Raw genomic sequence first — 19,913 nt, 5'->3', positions numbered from 1 at the left:
TGTTGTTTTCAGAGTGTTGAGTGGAGAACCCTGCGGGTGTAGGGTTAGAGTTCAGTGAGAGGCTTTTCAGATTTAAGGTAAGGGAAATATGCTATGCTAGGAGTTTTAAGAATGTTAATAGAGATTTCATAGATACATATATACTAGTTTATTATATAGTTTTTATAGAATAAGAGTTTTAATGTTTGTGTGGCCTGAGTAGATATTTACATGATGTAGAATTTAAACAGTGTTTCACCATATCATCTTATATAGTATATATATACAGATATTCACAAATATTTAACAGACTTATTTATACATATTTTATTCAGTTCAATATATTATAGTATTTACATAATGCCATGTTTTCCTAAATGCCATAACACACAAATTATACAGACAGTTTATAAAGACAAATTATATAGTTATAACATCAAGATGCTATAGTTACTAAGATATTACAGTATTTACAGTACAAAATCATAGCGTTATGACTATTTTGGAAACATGATGAAAATAGCAAAGATATATATATAAATGTACTTATATAGTATCAGATCCTTGTGGAAATATTATAGACAGATACAGTTTACAGAGCATGGTACCGTTGCTATATACAGATAGAGTGCAACCACATATCTCAGATAGTGTGTGGGTACCGTCTAACGTGCTCGGAGAGGATGCAGCTCCCCAAAATGCTGGGTTGAGGGGGCCAGTTAGACGAGGTAGCAGCCAGTCCTGAGCTTAGGAGTGGATGCAGTTTAACCGGGCTGAGGTAGTGTAGAGTATGATGACTTACCTGGAGGGCCGACTAGGTTAAGTCCCGCCTACGGGCCGCACAACCCTGTCATGAGGGGTCAAATCATGACATACAGAGTCCCAGGGAAAGAGCACAGTTATGTATATGTATATGTATACGTATACAGTTTTACAACTTTTTTCGTATATAGTATGATATAGCAGTATGAAGGATAGAAAATTCAGATGATACAAATGTTTTAAGCTACTGTACATGTGTTTTACAGTTTTGCCAGATCATGCAGTTTTAAGTACTATTATTATAGTTTTACAACTCGGTTGCCACACACTAGTAATAGCATATTTCCACTTATTGAGTGTCGTCTCACCCCATTATTTTACCATTTTTCAGGTTTGCTAGTTAGGCGAGCAGATCCGGCTCGCAGATAGAAGGATTTCTTGATAGCCCTGGTTTTAGGGTGAGTTTATGACAGGGTTTTGTTTTTTTTTTTTTTGAGGTAGACGATACTGGAAGTATTTATTGTATATGGATATGGTTTGTATGTACAGAATTCTGGTATTGTATAGTATATATGGTTATATGACTTATATTTTCGCTGTTTAGGTATGATTATAAGGATACATAAAATAAAAAAAAATGGAGAAATTTTGAGGATGTTACAATTATAATGCTTCTCCAGATCTTTTCTTTTGAGAGGGCAACATTTCATCTTCATGTACACTTCTATGGCTTGGGTAATGTGGTCCTCCCAAGCACCACAGATTTCCTCAAGGATTGTAAATATGAAAATATCAAGATTCTGAACTTGCAAAATCTACAATTGTCTTTCAAAAAATTTAGAAGCAACCCTTCCGATGACCTCTTTGAGGATAATCCCTTGTTTCAGTAGTTTTAATGTACACCAGGTATGGAGCTCAAGTATCTTATTTCTCCACTAATTTGGAGTAATTTCTTCTAATGAAATGGTTGGTCCATTACCATTTGAACTACTCAAACTTTGTGAGGGAATAATAGATAAGGTATTTTCTGAGAGATTGATGTTGTCGCCAATCCTTTGGTCATCTATGGGATTGTCATATTCTGGTCTGTGGTGGATGGCTAGGTCATCATCATAGATTTGGGAGGCTATATTTCTTCCTCAGATGAATCATCATCCGTTATGATAGGAAGTTTTTGTAGGAATTTTTCTCTAATTTTATTTTTTGAAATAGGAATCTTTAACTATCATGATCATCACATGTATCACTTTTATGCGGAAAATAAAAGATCCATAAAAAAACATACTGGGATTAGCCATAACGTAAATCAATGTTGAAGAAGACTTATAGAAATTGTTTCTCTCACTTAACCCCCTTTCTATGCTTCACCAGATTATATGGGAGAAAACTGATGAAAAGAAGAGATAGGTAGAGAGAGAACAAATTTCCAACGTTCAATATGAAGCCCCTTATGCCACTCCCCATAAAATTAGGCATAAATGGGAAAAAAAACTCTTCCACTTCCCATTAACTCTCACTGAATTTTAAAAGCCAATAACCTCCTTAATTCATTAATCCCAAAAATGTCTATATTGCCCTTTTCATGTGGGACATATTTCAACAATGTTGATTTTGGTGCTTCTTCTAGATGTAAGGGATTAGCCATCTCGGTAAGAAGCTTGGAGATAGAATTTTCTTTTTTCCAAAACCCCAATATGTGGCTCTTTATCTAAATCATTTGAATCTCTAACCTTTTTCTTATCCTTCTTCTTCTGAGTAGTGGAGGCTGCCATTGATTCAACCCTTTGGGTTTGTGTTAGTCTTTGAGTGTGTTGCCTTTTTTATGGTGGAGAAAAGAGTCACTATCTCTGAACGACGCATGCATTGATATAAGCTGATACGCTGGTTGAAGAGAGTTGAAAGCCAAAGTTTATATGTGTTATGCAAATTCTATATTGATTGGGTTTTCTGATGATAGGTCAAAGTGGATTTCCCACGAAAAATTGATTTTTTGGTTACATGATGCTCTGATACCTCGAAAAATAAAACTTACAAATTATACGTTTAATACTGTAGTTCTTGGTCATCACAAAAATTTATAAAATCTTTTCAAATTTTATTGACTATTAATGTAGATACACCAATTTCCAGTACATAGTTTCGAGTGGAGAATTAATATGAAACCTAATAAAACTCAACTTTGTAACCTTGTTAAAAAAATTTTGCATCATCAAAAGAAAACATCTTTCTATGTAATTTCTGACATTACAATTATGCAATTTAATGTTATCTATCTTCTACCTACTTTAAGTGTAATAAATCTTTGACATTGAATACTAAATAAACAGTCAAAAAAAGCATGCACAACTATTACAAGGTATTAATTGTTGAATTAAATATATATTATCTACATATTTTAAACAATTATCGTTTATACTTACATATAAAATTAATGTCAATGTATTATTTATGCAGTTACATAGCAAACATTCATGAGTAGCAATTGGAAGAAATCAAAAGTTACGCATTCAAAGACTATGTTGCATGGTAGTGGAGACCATATAATTATTTTTTCTATTAACAGAAATATTCAAACTTTTATTCATACAAACAAATGATTCGTATGACATCATCAATCACAATTGGTTATTATTTTATAATAATCGTTCGTATTCTTCTTATATTTACATGTAATGAATAATTTATATTTTCCTTACATTTAGTTCAACATTTATTCATAAATAAATGTTTAGGGGACCAGTTCACATTAATTCAACACTTACAACAAACTTTCTTGCATCTTTTTAAGTAACAATGTAACAAAAGTGACGTCACACAATTATAATAATTATTCAAAATGTCCATATTTATATTATATAATTTTTTAAACCAAGTCTTAGAATCTGAGAAATGTTATCGTTTATAAACATTAAGTGCTTTTTAACTATTACCTCTTAATGCACATTAGTGATACACACACTCTTGTCAACTTTTTGCTACAACCATGTGATACAAATGTAATGCATCGCTCGTAGGAAATATTTCAACAAATATTTGGTAAAAATTTATATAATGGTAATCTGACAAATTTTACGCTCTCATAACCTAACCTAATTCTCTTTCTTTATTTAGACTTGGAATTGGAACCGGCTGTTTATGAAAAAATTAGAATATTAAGTATGGAGAGTTTTATGTTATAAACAAAAATGAAAAACCCTAAAAAGCCCCGGCCCGCGTGCGGTTAGTTTAAATTAAATTCTTGTGTTTCGTCTGTCTCACTGCATCTCTTCTGCCTGGTCTGGTGGTTGTTCACCCTCGTTGGTTCCATTCTCACGCATGGAAGCCATCGTAATTCCATAGCTGACTCCTCGCTGAAGAGCGATCACGGCCCTCGCCTCCATGGCCTCTGTGCCATTCGCAACCAGAATCAAAACCTAGCTGAGTACCTCAAATCGCGTCGGTGATCCCTCCAGTCATTCGATGGAGAATCTCGCCTTTCGATCGGTGGTAGACGTCATGGCCCAGAGCCCGAGATGTCACTTCTTGTTATATTAGCCTCAGGAGGTAGTTTGACGAGACATTTTGACTGTTTTGTGACGATTATGCTGGGAAGATTGTTGAATAGATTTAGGTTCATGTGTTCAATCCCTTTGTAGAATCAAAGTCGTTGAAAGGATGTAATCTCTTTTCATTTGTGGGACTAGAACCATTTTAACGAAAATTTTTTATATTCAAACCTTTCTTTCTTTTTCTTTTTTCTTTTTTTAAAAAGTTCCAAATTTCTTTTAGGGGCCAAAATCTTTAATATATATATATATATACACAATCAAGTTTTCATTTTGTCAAGAGCGAAAAGATGGCGCATTTTTATCTTTTTGCCGAAGGTACGCATGGTCTGGCATGTTAATCTTGTGGTACCAAGAAAAAGTATTTTACCTGCTATTTATGTAATTGAACATTCAGATGATGATGATGATGATGATTATTATTATTATTATTATTATTATTATTATTATTATTATTATTATTTCCGCTTAATTTTGGGTAGTTCTCTCTCTGCAGATTGAGCAATATGTAGTCTAGTATTCACTTTGACTTAATTTTGGTGTTGACATTTATGCAATCAAAGCAATAAACCCTCTTTTTTGCATGCTCCACAAATAATAATAAAATCCTTGGTTAACCAATGTCAATGATTCCATGGTTTAATCCTTAGGTTTATCTTAAATTAACATACAAATGCAAGTTTGGATCCCCAAATGGATATTCCAAATCTCCAACAATCTATCAGATAGGATAACGGGCAAAAAACCTATCAACCAGGGCAAGAGATTCCTCGGGCTTGTACTCTGGAGCTGTGTGTCCGGCTCCCTGCACATGGCAAGAGTATTGAGCTCTAAATTCAGGTACTCATAGTTGTATTTTGCTTTGTGTTATTCACTCCCCAGTCAACTTAATATTCTCTCATTATCTTAATTTGCACAATCAAAAGAAGAAACAAATAAAATAGTTTTTTTCTTGCCTTTACAGTTGCATATGTTAGACTGAAGTGATCGTTCATATACTTCTGTGTGTATCTGTATATGAATGAAAGATGGAGTGAGTTGTAGAATTTGAAGCAGGAAGTGATTTAGAGCAGAAAATGGAGAATTCTTTCAGAAAATTAACTATTTGATACTCACCCTGCAACCTGCCCCTCAAAAAACCATGGTCGCCACTGATCGAAAATAGACAATCCAAGAGCATTTATCCATTCCATAGTTCCCATATATGGAACAATAAGGTCTTGATCACCGCTATATGAAGTTGAAAACCATAGTAATAAGAAATAATTGAGACATACATCTGAGATATGAGGCTATTGCAACAATAATAATGCAGTGGCAACACTGCAACTTCAGTTTTGTGCACTGCCCAGGTCGTCTGTCATGGCCATAACTTATTTCTTAAAGCTCAAATGTATAGGACATTTGATGTGTTGGAAATTATTTATTAAAAGTTTTCCAATCACATTATATTGCTCATGCACCTATATCAAATCTGTTTTGATCATAAATATAGCCCAAAATCCTTGACTGCCATGCAGCAGCTGATTCTTCTTCGTCATTTACTTCTTATTGTTCTTTTGACTTGTTGGAGATTAACTACTAGAGTTTTATTGCCATGCTTTTTTTTTTTCCGTTGTGTTGCTTTTGAAAGTATGTGCTAGTAGTAGTTAAGTGCTGTACCTGATTTATTTTTCTCTTCTGATTAATAAAGTTTTAGTTCAAAAGCTCATATCAAAAGCTCATTTACTTATATTTTCTCCTCTTTTTTTTCTTTTTGTCTTTGCTCCCAATAGATGGTTCCTAGATTTGTTCCGATGACTAATGCAGACATTGAATGTCCTGTTGCTTATGCATTTTAGCTTTTTTAAAGCTTAGACTAAGGTTGCATTTGGATTTTGGCCCCCCTTCGTTTTTTGGGGAGCTTCTCCTTTTTTAAAAGCAGAAGTAAATTGCTTTCCAAGCTTTTAAAAGCTGGTGTTTATTTATTTTTTATTTTTTTCTAAAGTTTTTATAGGTGTTTTTTATTATATTTTTCTTCTTTAAAACTTTAATTGCTAGGAATTTGAGGTTTCTAAAAAGCAAGGAGCTAGATTTTTTTCTTAAGCTTTGCAAATATTAGGAAGTTGCCTTTCATGGATATTCACGTAGATTTTTAAAATTTTTTATTTAAGACTTTTCAACAACTTTGCGTCTCACTTCTTTGTTGAACACTGACACTGAGAGGCTCCCTTTCCAATAGCTCTCTCTTTCTTGCGCTCTGATTGGGGTTAAGCCTTCTTTTGATTCACAACAGAGGACCAAATGAAGCCTAAGCTAGGTAGGATTATGAGTATGTATCTGCAAGGTTTTTTTTTAACCATTTTGGTCTCGCAGATTAACATAAATCAGGATCCCCAACCACTGAGCCAAGCCTACCCTTCCCTTACCTCCCAACCTTTTTTATTATTCTCTATCATGTAAAGTACGAGTGTAAAAGAAACTCATATGCATATGTATATATATGTATGTATGTATGTACGTATGTATGTATAGAACCTTTTATGGCTTTTAATCTTATGAAAACAAGGCTCTCTGCCTTGAAGTCATTTTATTAAACTTAAATTTTCACTTGGTGGAGGTTATTAATTGTTTGTATATCTAAGATTTAGAAAGACCGCTATCCTAGCTTTAAGGAAACCTCAATGATGCAAAGCCGAAACAATTCTAGTCACCTATTTAAAGCTACAAAATATAAAAAGTGAACTAAGTGTTTTTTTCATTCCCATGGTCTTCTTTTTATCCATGTATGCTCTTATTTTGTACTAAAAAAATCTTATCAACGTGAGTGAAGAATTCTCTATAATGATTCTATTTATTTTATACCCAGTCTTCTAGCTCTAGGCACTTTTATCCCGTCTTTTTTATCTTGTCTTTAGATTCTTGTTTGTATACTTGTATAAAGTTTTATCTTTAAGGAGAGTTATCTGTACATTTGTCCATGACATACCATATGCTTGAAATTGAAGTATGTTAAAATACGTATAATATTATATTTTAATTAATTAGATTATTGGCTAGGAAAATGTTTTGATTAGTTCTTGGATTATCAATATCTTTTAAACTTCAATCTCTGTTTAGTTGATCTCTAGAACTTCATCCACTATGCTTCTAGGAGCACTGAGAGTTTGAATTCTTACCTGTATATCAGAGCTCGAAGGCCTGTTTCTGTGAAATTTTTATGATAGGCGATTGTGCTGTTGACATCTTTTGTGTAAGAATCAAAACGTTTGGGACACATAGTCCAATTTGCAACTGTTCCCTGAGTAATGGAGCCCAAAGTTTAGAGTATTTAGCAACCAAAATAATGGATGAATCTGAGATTTATGCTGTACATCACTAGGATTTACTTACCGGTCGAACATTGAGAGCATCTTGAACACTCTTGTTGTTTGCCCACTTGTAGGCAAGTGCATAGCCAAAACTCTAAAATGACGAAGAAAGTGAATAAAGAGAAAGGGGAGGGAGGGAATCAAGATTCAAGACCTGCCATTAGAATTTTGTTTAATTTCAGCAGAGCAATGAAGACAGGAGAGAGAGAGATTCACCCGACACCGCAATTCGGGAAGTTTAGGAAGGGAAAGGATGAAATTTATATCATCTTCCTCTTGTGCTCTGGGATCCCACTCTGTCTGTTTTATTTTTGGGGATAAAAAGCCACACAAAGGTTCCAAAATCTGGCCATAGTTTAGTAATTGGAGGCACTGCAGTGTCAAGAGCTCTGTCAGTCTCCCTGCCTATATAGAATTTAGAGATAAAAATGTCTAATGAAAGCTTGGCTTATCAAAGTAGTAAACCCCTCAAACCTCTTTGATACTCTGAAGAACAGTTAGACATAGTGTATTATTTGCGTCTACGTTCAAATAATCTCCATGGCAATATAACTCAGCTCCCTGCAATGTAACATGACGAAAATACTTGAATTAGTTCTTTTTTTTTTCCTCCCACCACCTCTCTCTCTCTCTTCTCGCCACCTTTCTCATTATTATTTCATTCCATGATGTGTGCTTGTTGGCTAATATTAAAGGGGGCAAAGAACATTAGAAAAGAACATTAGAATCACCAAGTGCTGCTCATCTGATAAAAGGTTAACTCGGTGAGCATATGGGATCCTTGAATTTCCATCAACGAAATAATCTGTTGCTGGATTCCCAAGCAGGTACCCCTAAGAATAAAGACCAATTCATATGACATATTATTGAACTATTATTTGTAAAATTTAATGATACAAAAAGTTGATATATTTCTGAGGTAGAAGCCTTAAATTTAAAATAAAATCCAAAAACTTTATGAAGCATGCATGCTGTGTACCAGTTAATTAAAAAAAAATGAACTCAAAAAGAAAAACAAAAACAGAAGAAAGAAGAAAGAAAGATAAACATACTTGAAGATCCATCATTGGGTAAAGATCATCTTCAATACCTGCAACATCAAACCGACCAGAATTTGCTAAATTATGAAGCATGCATGCTGGGTATCAATCAGTGGGAAAAGTTCCCAGTTCAGAAGAAAAAAAACTGATCTATTCTTTTGGATGTAACATTACCATTTAGGATTGTTTGAACGATTACTGGAAGGGTCATTCCAGAATATGAATCTCCACCAATGTACAGTGGATTGAAGAGAAATTGTGGATGAAACGTGAACCACTGCACCACAAAAGACCCCATAAACAAACAAAAACATAAACGGGAAAAAAAAAAAAAAACAGAAAACTTGCATCAATGGCTACTCACCTTTCAATCATGTTCTTTGTGTGTGTGCATGTGCATGTGTTGAGTGTAATATTCGGTACTGCCAATAATTATTTATCACCTGGGTGTAATATATATATATATATATAATTTTTTTTTTTTTCAATATTTGGCATATATGGTCACTCACCTTTCTCAGAAAACTATAGACCTTTGCAGCTGATCGTGTGTCTGAGGTGTTGTAAGCGTCTGAAGTAGTTGCATATGAGAATCCAGCTCCACAAGGCTGATCTATAAATATTATGCTAGCAACCTGTGTAATCATTACCTCTTCCAGATGGTCAGTCCAGCTAGAATCACTCCATTTTTTTCACGCATATTTGTCACCCGTATTATTATTATTATTATTATTATTATTTGGTAATGTACAAAAGATATATATAAACATATCATATTTCATCACAATGTTTTATGTTGTACTTATGGAAAAACAGAGATAAAAAATGCAAATTTCTCCAACTGTGCTCTGAATTTTGAACAGATGTGAAGGGGAATTTTGCACCTTGGTCCATGAATGTGGATTCTGCCCAAGTGTTGGAATGCTTCCATTGAAGGCTCCAACATCAAAAGTTAAAGGACCTATACAGAAGGAAGGAAAAGGATGTCAATGTAAGGCCATTTCTGATAGAGACCCTTTAATTTTTATTTTATTTTATTTTTTATCAAGCACACCCTTTTATCTGTTTTTGGAAGAGCTTGATCAAATGGATTGCTTGAAACCCAAAATTTTCAGCCTTTTTGGCTCTCAATCAATCTATAGTTTTCAGAAAGTTCTAAGTTTTCTTTTGGTACGTAGGAACAAAGTCTCAAACTGAATAAAATGCTGTTGAAATTTATTAGATGATTTTTGTATGTTTTTCTTTTGAATTTTTATTTCATTTCATTTCAATTCAACCCCTTGTTGCGGACAAAATATGGCATGGGTGTATAACTATTTAACAAGGAATATTCACTGGAGATGCAAAAAATATTGATTAGTATTGTTAAACTATTGAATGTTTATAACAGAAAGTTCTTCCATGAACATTTTGTGTGTAAAAGGAGTATCTCATTTGTCAGGACTCTTCGCCGGGGAGTTCCTTGGCATAGACAGGGCATTTAGTTCATGTTGCTATCCCCGGATCCAGGGGGAAATAGGTTTGATAATTTTGTAGATGTGTTACCGCTTTCCCAAGGATTAGGACTACTTTTTACATGTCAATGGAATCTTTATGCTCAAAATCTCGATTGAAGTAGTCATTCATTGGGTACAATAATTACATAGAAGTGGGAAACAAAATTATTATTGAAATTTAACTCCATTGTCCAATTTCTCCAACCCAATATTTGAGGCGCATAAGAAAGATAAGTATTTCATTAAAATGTATTATTTTTAAGTGCTGGTTTTTTATATTTTGTTTTATTACAATTTATTGTGATGTTATTTTATAATTTTGTAAGGTTTTTTTTTTTGTTTTAGTATGAAAGCTTGGTGAAATGGGAAGTTAAAGAAAAGAAAAATAGTATTTTTAAGATTCGGTGAAGGATTTGAGTTTGTATTTACATAGTATCATTAAAAGAGCAAAAGAATAGTTTAAAAATTGTTTGTAGGATATTTTCATTGTATTCTCATCTCAAACTTTGTGGGTGATGGTTTATTCAATAGGCCTAGTAGAACATCACGTACATTAATTGAAATAGGATTTCGAGAGATTCTAAAGAGACCACACGTCTCTTATCACAGTGCTTAATCTTAGTAGTCATCTAAATCCAGAGTTGCCCCGCGTTAGTCTTTTTATAGTACTACAAGTGAGACTCACTTGCAAGAGAATGTTAATCGTCTCGCTTTGTAAGATTAGTGGGGACTGGCACCTATTTTTAAAATCCTCTGTTTTTACTTTCTTATTGAAAAAATATTGCAAACCAGAGTCATAATGGATGTGGCTTTGCATGCAGCGTGCAGAGAAACAGGAAACAGGGGAAAGTTCACCAATTTCAAATGCCAGAGCAGCCAAACCAGAGCAGCCAGGGCCGCTGGAGATCCACAGCAGAAGAGGGTCTGTAACTGGGTTCCTCTCTGACTCTATGAAATAGTAAAATAGTTGCACCTCATCTGCATCTCCCACTCCAATATACCTGCCAACATCACCCAACGAATTTAAATAAAATCATCAATAAAAAATTAAAGAATTTAAAAAATTGAAAAAATGTCAATGTCGTTGCATTGCGAGGTTCACCCAGTTTCAAGCTTAAACGGGAGCGTCCCGGGAAAGCCAGGCAGCGTCTCCACGACCGTTTGCGAAACAGCAATGCAGGCAAAAGTACTGAACATGAGGAGGAGAAGAAAAATCAGGGTCCCCAGACACGCCCTAGCGGTGCTGCCCTGCCGGTTCTCCGCATAATAAGCGGGTGCTAGAGCCATGCCTACTAATTTTCCGAAGAAAGAGTGAAAGGAACAGAGAGGCCCCGAGGTAACACAAACACTGGAACGAAGACTTGAGGAAGGATATATAATGGCCGTTGGAAATAGATTTGAGTTACGCGGGGATATGTTTGAGTTTCTGAGACCTCTTATTCTTGCATTTATCGTTCCCAAATTGGTAAACTGTAAGAAAGGAAGAGGGTTGGTGAAAGGGCATTGCCTCTGGTTCAGCACGTGAAAAAGGTTTGGTAGAAACCTGAAAGTAAGAGGCTAACTACTATAGCTTTACTTGACCTTCAACTTCAACCCAACAATCAATCGTTCAAGGTGGGTATTATTCTAGCTTCTTCTTCCGTTGGTGTGGCTAAACCTTGGACATGACACCTAACGCCTTGCAAGATTTGTTGTAGATCAACGTATGTATGAAATTTTCTTATAGATTTTGTCTAGTCACTTCGAGAGTTATGAAACTTGTAAAACAAAATTATGTTGAATGCAATACTGGCTATGACCTCTTTGAAATTTAAGTTCGACATTTTAGGAGTGGTTTGGCATCACTGTAAAAAAATTGAGGAACAAAAATTAGAAATAAAAAACGAAAAATAAGAAATAGAAACTAAAAATTAGAAACCATTAATTTGTTTGGTTAATATTTCTAAAACTAATACAAATTAAAAACTTAATTTGAAAAAAAAAAAAAAATCTCATTTTCATCTTTAAATCAAAATATTATAAGAATTATGATATGCCGATTCTTATACCAAGTTGTGATATGCCGATTTTTTCATCTTAATAAAAAAATCTCAGTTTTGATACAGAGTTATGATATGCCGATTTTATTCCAAGTTATGATATGTCGATTTTTATATCAAGTTATGATATGCCAGTTTTATATCGAGATATGACTGACCTGTTTTATACCGAGATATGACAAACTAGTTTTATACCAAGAAATGACAAGACGATTTTATACCAAATTATGATATGAAATGTTCTATACAGAATGTAACATCACTAGCTAAGTTTTGGAAAAAAATTGAAGAATATTTATATGTCCAAGCCCTTAGTTAATAAACTGTGGTTGAAGAAACAATTGTATCAGGATGACTGAGGGCACAAAAGTCAAAGACCACCTCAATTATTTCAATAAGATAATCACGCAGTTGTTGAGTATTGAGGTAAAAATTGAGGAGGAAGATAAAACACCGATTTTGTTGTATTCGCTTCCTAGTTCACTTGATACTTTGAAAACTGCACTACTGTTAGGTAAGGAGACTCTTACAGTTGATGAGGTGACTACTGTCATTCTGGATAGTTAGAATTTTCATAAACCAGATTATCTAGGACATGGAGAAAGGTAGGTGGCTAAGGGTGAGTCTAGCTAACAGCGGGGCAAGAGTTCTAATAGGGGTAATTGGAATCGAGGGAAATCTTGATCTAAGTCCAAGGGTAAGAATGGAAATTGGAGGAGTGGTTGTTTTTATTGTGGGAAAGGACATATGAACAAGGACTGTCTAAGGAAGAAAATAGATTTAGAGGAAAAGAACAAGAAGAAGACTGAGCAGGCTACTGTAGTGGAGAGCAGTTCATCAGTCTTTGTTGGGGATCTTTTGGCTGTTACTACAGGTTCCAGTTACTTAGCCGATACTTGGACTTTGGATTCGGTGTGCTTATATCATATGTGTTCATATAGGGACTGGTTTGACTCCTATGAACCAATCTTTGGAGTGATGGTGTTGATGGGTAAAGATGCTTCCTGTGGTATTCTTGGTATTGGAATGGTCAAAATCATGATGTTTGATGGTGTGGTTAGAACCATTAGGGATGCGAGGCATGTTCCAGATTTGAAAAAGAATCTAATTTCCTTGGGCTTTTTGGACAGTAATGGTTTCTCTTTTTCAGTTAGGGATGGTGTGCTGAAAGTAGCTAGAGGTTCACTGGTAGTAATGAAGGGTCATCTGAGGAACAATTTGTACACTCTGGTGGGCAGCACAGTGACAGGTGGAGCTGCAGCTAGTACCTCTTCAGATACAAATACAGATGATACTACTTTGTGGCATATGAGGTTGGGTCACATGAGTGAGCGTGGTTTGCAGGAACTGCACAGGCGGAACTTACTAGGAGGTAATTCTTGTTGCAAGCTTAAGTTCTGTAAATATTGTTTGTTTGGTAAATAGCTCAGGGTGAGTTTCAGAACAGGAAAGCATACAAGCAAGGAGGTGTTGGAGTACATTCATTCATATGTATGGGGTCCAGTACATGAACAGCATCACAGTGGTCCTATTTATTTTGTCTCATTTATTGATAACTTTTCCAAGAAAGTCTGGGTGTATTTTCTATAGCACAGGAGTGAGGTATTCAGCAAGTTCAGGGAATGGAAAACTTAGGTAGAGAAACAAATAAGGAAACATGTGAAGTTTCTGAAATCTGACAATGGACTGGAGTACAAAAACAACCAATTAATTGACTTCTGTAAGGAAGAGGGGATCACGAGGCACTATACAATTCCACATGGGCCACAATAGAATGGGGTGACATAAAGGATGAAGAGAACATTACTAGAGAGGGCAAGATGTATGAGGATTCAGGCTAATCTGCCTAAGTCATTCTGGGCAGAAGCAGTGAGTATGACATGCTACCTGGTAAACAGGTCTTCTTCTGTAGCTATTGACGTAAAGATTCCTGAGGAGGTAAGAACAGGTAAGCCAGTAGATTACTCTATGTTGAGAATATTTGGTTGTCCATCATATGTGCATGTGCAGGAACAGGAAAGATCAAAGTTGGACTTTAAGTCCAAACCGTGCGTATCTCTTAGTTTCTAAGAAGGAGTGAAGGGATATCAATTGTGGGACCCTATGACACGGAAGGTGGTCATTAGCAGGGATGTGGTCTTCAATGAGGAAACCATGTTGAAGGAGAATGCTGATAAGAAGATGGAGTCTAATTCAGCGGGAGTACGTATTTAGGTGGAGCTGGACAGTATTCAGAATTCAGGTATGGGTAATACTCAGACTACTGTTGTTGATTCTATTGCATAGGATATAGTGAGACAGACTACAGTTCCTTAGGAAATTTCTTAGATAGGTGATAGACATGAGCCTACAAGGCTAACCACCGATAGAGAAAGGAGGAATGTTAAGCCTCCAGTCAGCTATGTGTTTGAGGACTTAGTTGCAATTTCTCTAATTACTAGTAGTGGAGATCCTTCTGATTTTCAGGAAGCAGTTCAGAGTTATGAACGAGATAGTTGGCTTGGAGCCATGGTTGAGGGGATGGAGTCTTTTCATAAGAATAACACTTGGGTGTTGGTTCAAAAGCCCAAGGATAGGAAGCTGATTGGTTGTAAGTGGGTTTTCAGAAAGAAAGAACCTACCTCAAAATAAGAAGGGATGAAATATAAGGCCAGGTTAGTAGTAAAAGAATACAAACAGGAAGAAAGTACAGATTATAATGAAATCTTTTCTCCTGTTGTTAAGCATGCTTTTATTAGATCCTTGTTAGCATTGATTGCCATGCATGCATGATTTAGATTTGGAACAGATGAATGTAAAGAAAACTTTCCTTTATGGTGAGTTGGAGGAAGATATCTTTATGGAGCAACCGGAGGGGTTTTTGGAACAAGGTAAAGAACACCTGGTATGTAAGTTGAATAGGTCTCTGTATGGTTTAAAACAATCCCATAGGCAATGGTATAAGAGGTTTGATTCTTATATGTTGAGGATTGGGCATGTTAGAAGCAATTATGACAGTTGTGTTTACATCAGATTGCTTAACAGTGGTGTATATGTGATCCTTATGCTATATGTGGATGACATGTTGATTGCCTCTAACAGTACTAATGAGTTGAATGTGTTGAAAGTCAGGTTACAAGATGAGTTTGAGATGAAGGATCTTGACGCATCTAAAAAGATCCTTGGCATGGAAATCAAGAGGGGCAGACAACATAAAAAGCTGTGGTTATCATAGGGTAAGTATATTGAGAAGGTGTTGGAAAGGTTTAATATGGATAAAGCTAAACCGGTAAGTACACCTTTAGTTGCTCATTTTCAGTTGTCTGCTAAACTGTGTTCTTCTACTGATGAGGATAAGTTGGACATGGTTAGTGTGCCTTATGCCAGTGCCGTAGGAAGTTTGATGTATGCTATGGTATGTAGTAGACCAAATTTGTCATATGCAGTTAGTTTTGTAAGCAAATATATGACTAATCTAGGTAGAAAGCATTGGAATGCGGTGAAATGGATTTTTAGATATTTGTGTGGCACTTCTGATTATGATATCTTGTTTGAAAGTACTGACGATTGTAATGTTCAAGGTTATGTGGACTCCGATTATGTAGGTGATTTAGATAATAGGAGGTCTACTTCTAGCTTCATTTTTACCATGAATGGTGGTTCCATTAGTTGGAAGGCTATGTTGCAACCTACTACATCTTTGTCTCCTATAGAAGCTGAATACATAGTGTTGGTAGAGGCAGGTAAAGTGGCTTTGTGGTTAATTGGACTGATTCAGGAACTTGGTGTTGTGCAGGTTAGGTTACACGTATTTTGTGATAGTCAGTGTGCAATCCACTTGACAAGGAATTAGGTCTACCACTCTCGCACGAAGCATATTGACGTGCGGTACCATGCAGTTAGAGGTTGGGTTGAAAGTAGTAAGTTCCAGTTATTGAAGATTCACAGAGATGGAAATGCTACAGATATGCTCACGAAGCCTATTACATTAGCTAAGTTCAAGCGCTGTCTGGACTTAGTTAATGTAGTCTCTTGTTGATTGTTGACAGAGCATCCCAGAGTGTGGGGATGGAATGTTGTGCTTGGCTGTGATTAAAAGCCAAGGTGGAGATTGTTAAAAAATATGTTTTTATTTTTATTTATTTATTGTGGCTTTTATCACAGCCATTGGGTCGTATCTAAATCCTACGGTTGTGTGGTGTCATATATATGTTTTTAAGCCATGAGAAAAAGAGTGTATTACTTATCATTTTGTGAAAGGAGAGCTAGAGGGGGCTTTCTCTCTAGGAATAATTTTTTTCTTCATTGGTTTGAGGTGAATGGGTGTACAGGGGATCTAGGATCGAGGAGAGTCCGATCAGATCTTGTACTGCCATCGTTTCATAGTGGATTTTTCTCCAAGTACATGCTCCGTGGACGTAGGCAATCTTGCCGAACCACATAAAATCTCTTGTCTACATTTTTTCTGTGAATGTTCTTTGTACTATTTATTTTGTTGATCGGAAGATTAAAATTGCTATGCGTCAACAGGGAGAAAATGAGTAGTCTTTGTCAATTGGGCTACAATCACCCAAATGACATTCTGCTCATGCAACGCTGGTGGTAACCTTGTAACAAAATCCATGGAGATATGATCCCACTTCCACTCAGGAATGTGGTGTGGCTGCAACTGTTCTGCCGATCTCTGGTGCTCAGCTTTTACCTGCTGGCACGTCAAATACTGCTCCACAAATTCTGCTATCTCTCTCTTCATATCACTCCACCAAAATGACTCTCAAAGGTCCCGATACATCTTAATACTTCGAGGATGCACTGTGTAAAGAGATCTGTGTACCTCCTCTAGAATAATTATTTTGATTTCAGCATTTGTAGATATGCATAGCTTGGTGCAGAACCTCAGAGCTCCATCATTTGAAATATTAAACTCCTCTCCTTGTCAATCTTGCACTTTATCTATCAGCTCTATCAATTCTGCGTCATTCCTCTGAGCAGCTTTGATCCTCTCCGGCAAGGTAGGTTGTAATACCAAGTTGGCAATAAATGCCTGGTGCTCACCCTCTACTAACTCTACACTGAGCCTTTCGAAATCCATCTGAATCGAATGCTGAAATTCCACCATTGATAGTGCTACCCCCACTGATTTCTGGCTTAAAGCATTAGCCACCATATTTGCTTTCCCTGGGTGGTAGTTGATAGTGCAATCGTAATCTTTTATAAGTTCTAGCCATCTCCTTTACCTCATATTTAATTCTTTTTGCGTGAAGAAATACTTCAGGCTCTTATTGTAACAACCTGCTAATTTTTTTTTATACTAATAAATACTATGAAATCTCATTGCTCTGTTATTTTCTAATTAATATAAAATCATCAACCTAAGCAGCGAGGAGCTGAAATCATATAGCCATAATCATATATATATATATATATATATATATATATATATAAAATACCAGTGTCAGAATATTCCCAAAATATACATATACAACTATTCCCAAAATGCCCTCAACTGAAACTAGGGCTATACAAAAGTACTCCCTTCCCAAAAAATACTCACCCTACTGACAGGGCAGCACTGTAGCCCTTTATCTACGAGCCTGATCTACTCGCCTAACCGGATCACCTGAAAAATGTCACTTTACTGGGATGAGACGATGCTCAGTAAGACGAAATATGCTATTACTAATATGTGGCAAGTGAGTTACATGCTTGTAAAATTTGATTTAGAAAATATCATAAATAATAAAGTTGAGTCAAACCTGCATGTCTGTTGCAATATAAATCATACCTATGTTGTTTAACATAAACTAATTTTCCTGAATATTTATTCATAATACTACTAATATCTATAGGTATGACTATTTCCTGTAAATTTGATTATACATATATATATATATATATATATATATATATATATATATATATAACAACTGAAAAGATTCCCTGAATGGATAACTGAAAGTCATGATTTAACCCCTCATGATAGGGTTTTGTGGCTCGAAGGTGGGACCTAACCTGACTGGCCGATTAGGGTAAGTCGACTGAATTCCAACAGTCAGATCAGCCCCCTTAACCCATATCTGATGGGGAGCCTATCCACAACATAGGCACAGTCGACTTATGAATACCATATACTATCTAAGTAGTGGTTGCACTCTGAACTGAATATAGTTACGGTACCATGCTCTGCTGGCTGAATATGGTCCATCAGGGTTTGATACTATATATATATAACTGATATTTCTAAAATACTGCTTTTACCATGATTATGTAACAACTGAAATAACCATAACATTATATAAACTGATATGAATAAACTGTAATAACTGAATATCTGAGATGTCTGCGTAGCTGAATAACTGAAATATCGGATTAACTGTAGTAACTGAATGTTATGGTTCTGAGGTTTGTATATTATAGTATTATGAAAATATTGTAAAATACAAGTTTCTGTACGCATACTGTTAAATCATGGTATTCTAAAAATTTTATAAACCCTGTGTTGATCTAATATTAAACTCATGCCACACAACTAAATAATAATATTATCAGGCTTTGAAAATTGTATATATGGTCTGAATAATAATTTACCAAAAACATATGATTTGTACTGAATCATAATAGAATTGCCTAGCATAACATATTTCCCTTACCTGATTCCTATTAAAATCCCCTACTGTGACGGGTCCTACACCCGCAGGGTTCCCCACTCAACTTCCTGAAAACAACATTTACCAGGACAAAATATCACTATTTCTTCGACTACTACATTTCCTACAACTGTTGGAAAGCTAAATATTGCATAAAAGACCTTACCCTGAATTTGGAATGAAATTCAATTTCGTTCCACCAACGATCCGCTCTAGTAGACTTGGAGAGAACTTTCCTAGGAGGGTCGTGGTGGCCTCAGATCGTCGATCCGATGACTAACGGGGTCGGAATCAAAGAGAGAAGAGGGAAGAACCGTAGAGGAGAGAGAAAAAGAGGATTTTGTTGATAATTTGTGTAAAAATTCGAGTTTAAGACTATTTATACATTGGCCTTCGTCGAAAAATTTTTGGTAGGAAAGAAGAAAGTGAAGGTTGTTAAGGCTTAACTAGCAAAGGATAAGTTTAAAATGGCAACCTTAACAAGAAATGACTTGACTTGAGTTTGAAATGTTAGCTCCCCCTTTAAAATTAAGTGTAAAAACATATTTTCAAAGAATTTTTTAACACAAAACTTTCTTTGATTTTTGAACACATTTTGATTACACAATCCATTTCGTTTTTCAAATAATGAGCCATACAAATCGACTTATTATGAAACATTAATGTCTTTCTCAACTGTCGATAGTCATTTTTTTTAAACAAATAGTCAAAACCCTTAATCCAAAATTTTCATATTAAGAAATAGGGGTATCTAAAACTCTAGTTTTCCCATCTTCTTGGTTTATTGGTGTCTTTTAGCTTGCTTGAGCTAATCTAAATGATTTGGAATAGTGATTTGGAATAGTCCAAAGTGGTTAGAAAAGGTTTAGGACATATCAAGTTCTTTGAAAAAATTGAGAAAAATCCATATCTTTTGGGTTTCTCTTTTTTTTTTTTTATAAAATTTTCTATCTTTTTTTTTTTTCTATTTTTTCTATCTTTTTTTAAAGGTATTTCTCTTAGATTTCATTTGTGATTTCCTTTATTTTAGTAAATTAAAAAATTTTCAAAAAAATATAAAAATAAAAAAACACTCG

The 19,913-nt window shown here is 35.2% G+C and overlaps 1 protein-coding gene and 1 long non-coding RNA gene across 4 annotated transcripts; one reads left to right on the top strand and one right to left on the bottom strand.

Annotated features, from left to right (window-relative positions):
* Positions 1-783: 783 nt before the first annotated feature.
* On the bottom strand, positions 784-11,633 carry LOC131154998 (serine carboxypeptidase-like 13). Of its 3 annotated transcripts, XM_058107868.1 has the most exons (15): positions 11,275-11,588; positions 11,028-11,173; positions 9,561-9,637; positions 9,189-9,311; positions 8,851-8,953; positions 8,689-8,726; positions 8,368-8,469; positions 8,111-8,197; positions 7,853-8,008; positions 7,659-7,730; positions 7,445-7,566; positions 5,403-5,516; positions 5,243-5,297; positions 5,033-5,091; positions 784-826 (listed from the first exon to the last, which is right to left on the bottom strand). In XM_058107868.1, the coding sequence occupies exons 1-15, from the start codon at positions 11,457-11,459 to the stop codon at positions 799-801; spliced, it is 1,467 nt and encodes a 488-aa protein (XP_057963851.1). In that variant the 5' UTR covers positions 11,460-11,588; the 3' UTR covers positions 784-798. The 3 variants fall into 3 exon arrangements, with proteins under 3 accessions (XP_057963851.1, XP_057963852.1, XP_057963853.1); XM_058107869.1 differs by lacking the exon at positions 784-826 and having other exon boundaries at positions 3,998-5,091; positions 11,275-11,633; XM_058107870.1 differs by lacking the exons at positions 784-826; positions 5,033-5,091; positions 5,243-5,297; positions 5,403-5,516 and adding an exon at positions 3,998-4,325 and having other exon boundaries at positions 11,275-11,580.
* LOC131154999 (uncharacterized) lies at positions 3,889-11,519 on the top strand. The gene is made up of 5 exons (XR_009136729.1): positions 3,889-4,284; positions 4,937-5,126; positions 9,218-9,338; positions 9,540-9,667; positions 10,994-11,519. It is a non-coding gene; the product is annotated as an uncharacterized LOC131154999 (long non-coding RNA).
* Positions 11,634-19,913: the final 8,280 nt, after the last annotated feature.

The sequence above is a fragment of the Malania oleifera genome, chromosome 5 (genome assembly GCF_029873635.1).
Source record: "Malania oleifera isolate guangnan ecotype guangnan chromosome 5, ASM2987363v1, whole genome shotgun sequence".
NCBI classification, from domain to species: domain Eukaryota; kingdom Viridiplantae; phylum Streptophyta; class Magnoliopsida; order Santalales; family Ximeniaceae; genus Malania; species Malania oleifera.
The sequence above is the reverse complement of the archived record's forward strand: the minus strand, read 5'-3'. Positions and strand labels throughout refer to the sequence as shown.

What these genes read in the sequence shown, in the direction of transcription:
- LOC131154998 (XM_058107868.1), bottom strand. Translation starts at nt 11,459, where the DNA reads ATGGCTCTAGCACCCGCTTATTATGCGGAGAACCGGCAGGGCAGCACC. An exon ending in CGTTCAAACAATCCTAAATG is followed by an intron (nt 8,727 to 8,850) that starts GTAATGTTACAT and finishes TTGATGTTGCAG; the next exon opens with GTATTGAAGATGATCTTTAC. An exon ending in CTTCGAGCTCTGATATACAG is followed by an intron (nt 5,517 to 7,444) that starts GTAAGAATTCAA and finishes AACTTCATATAG; the next exon opens with CGGTGATCAAGACCTTATTG.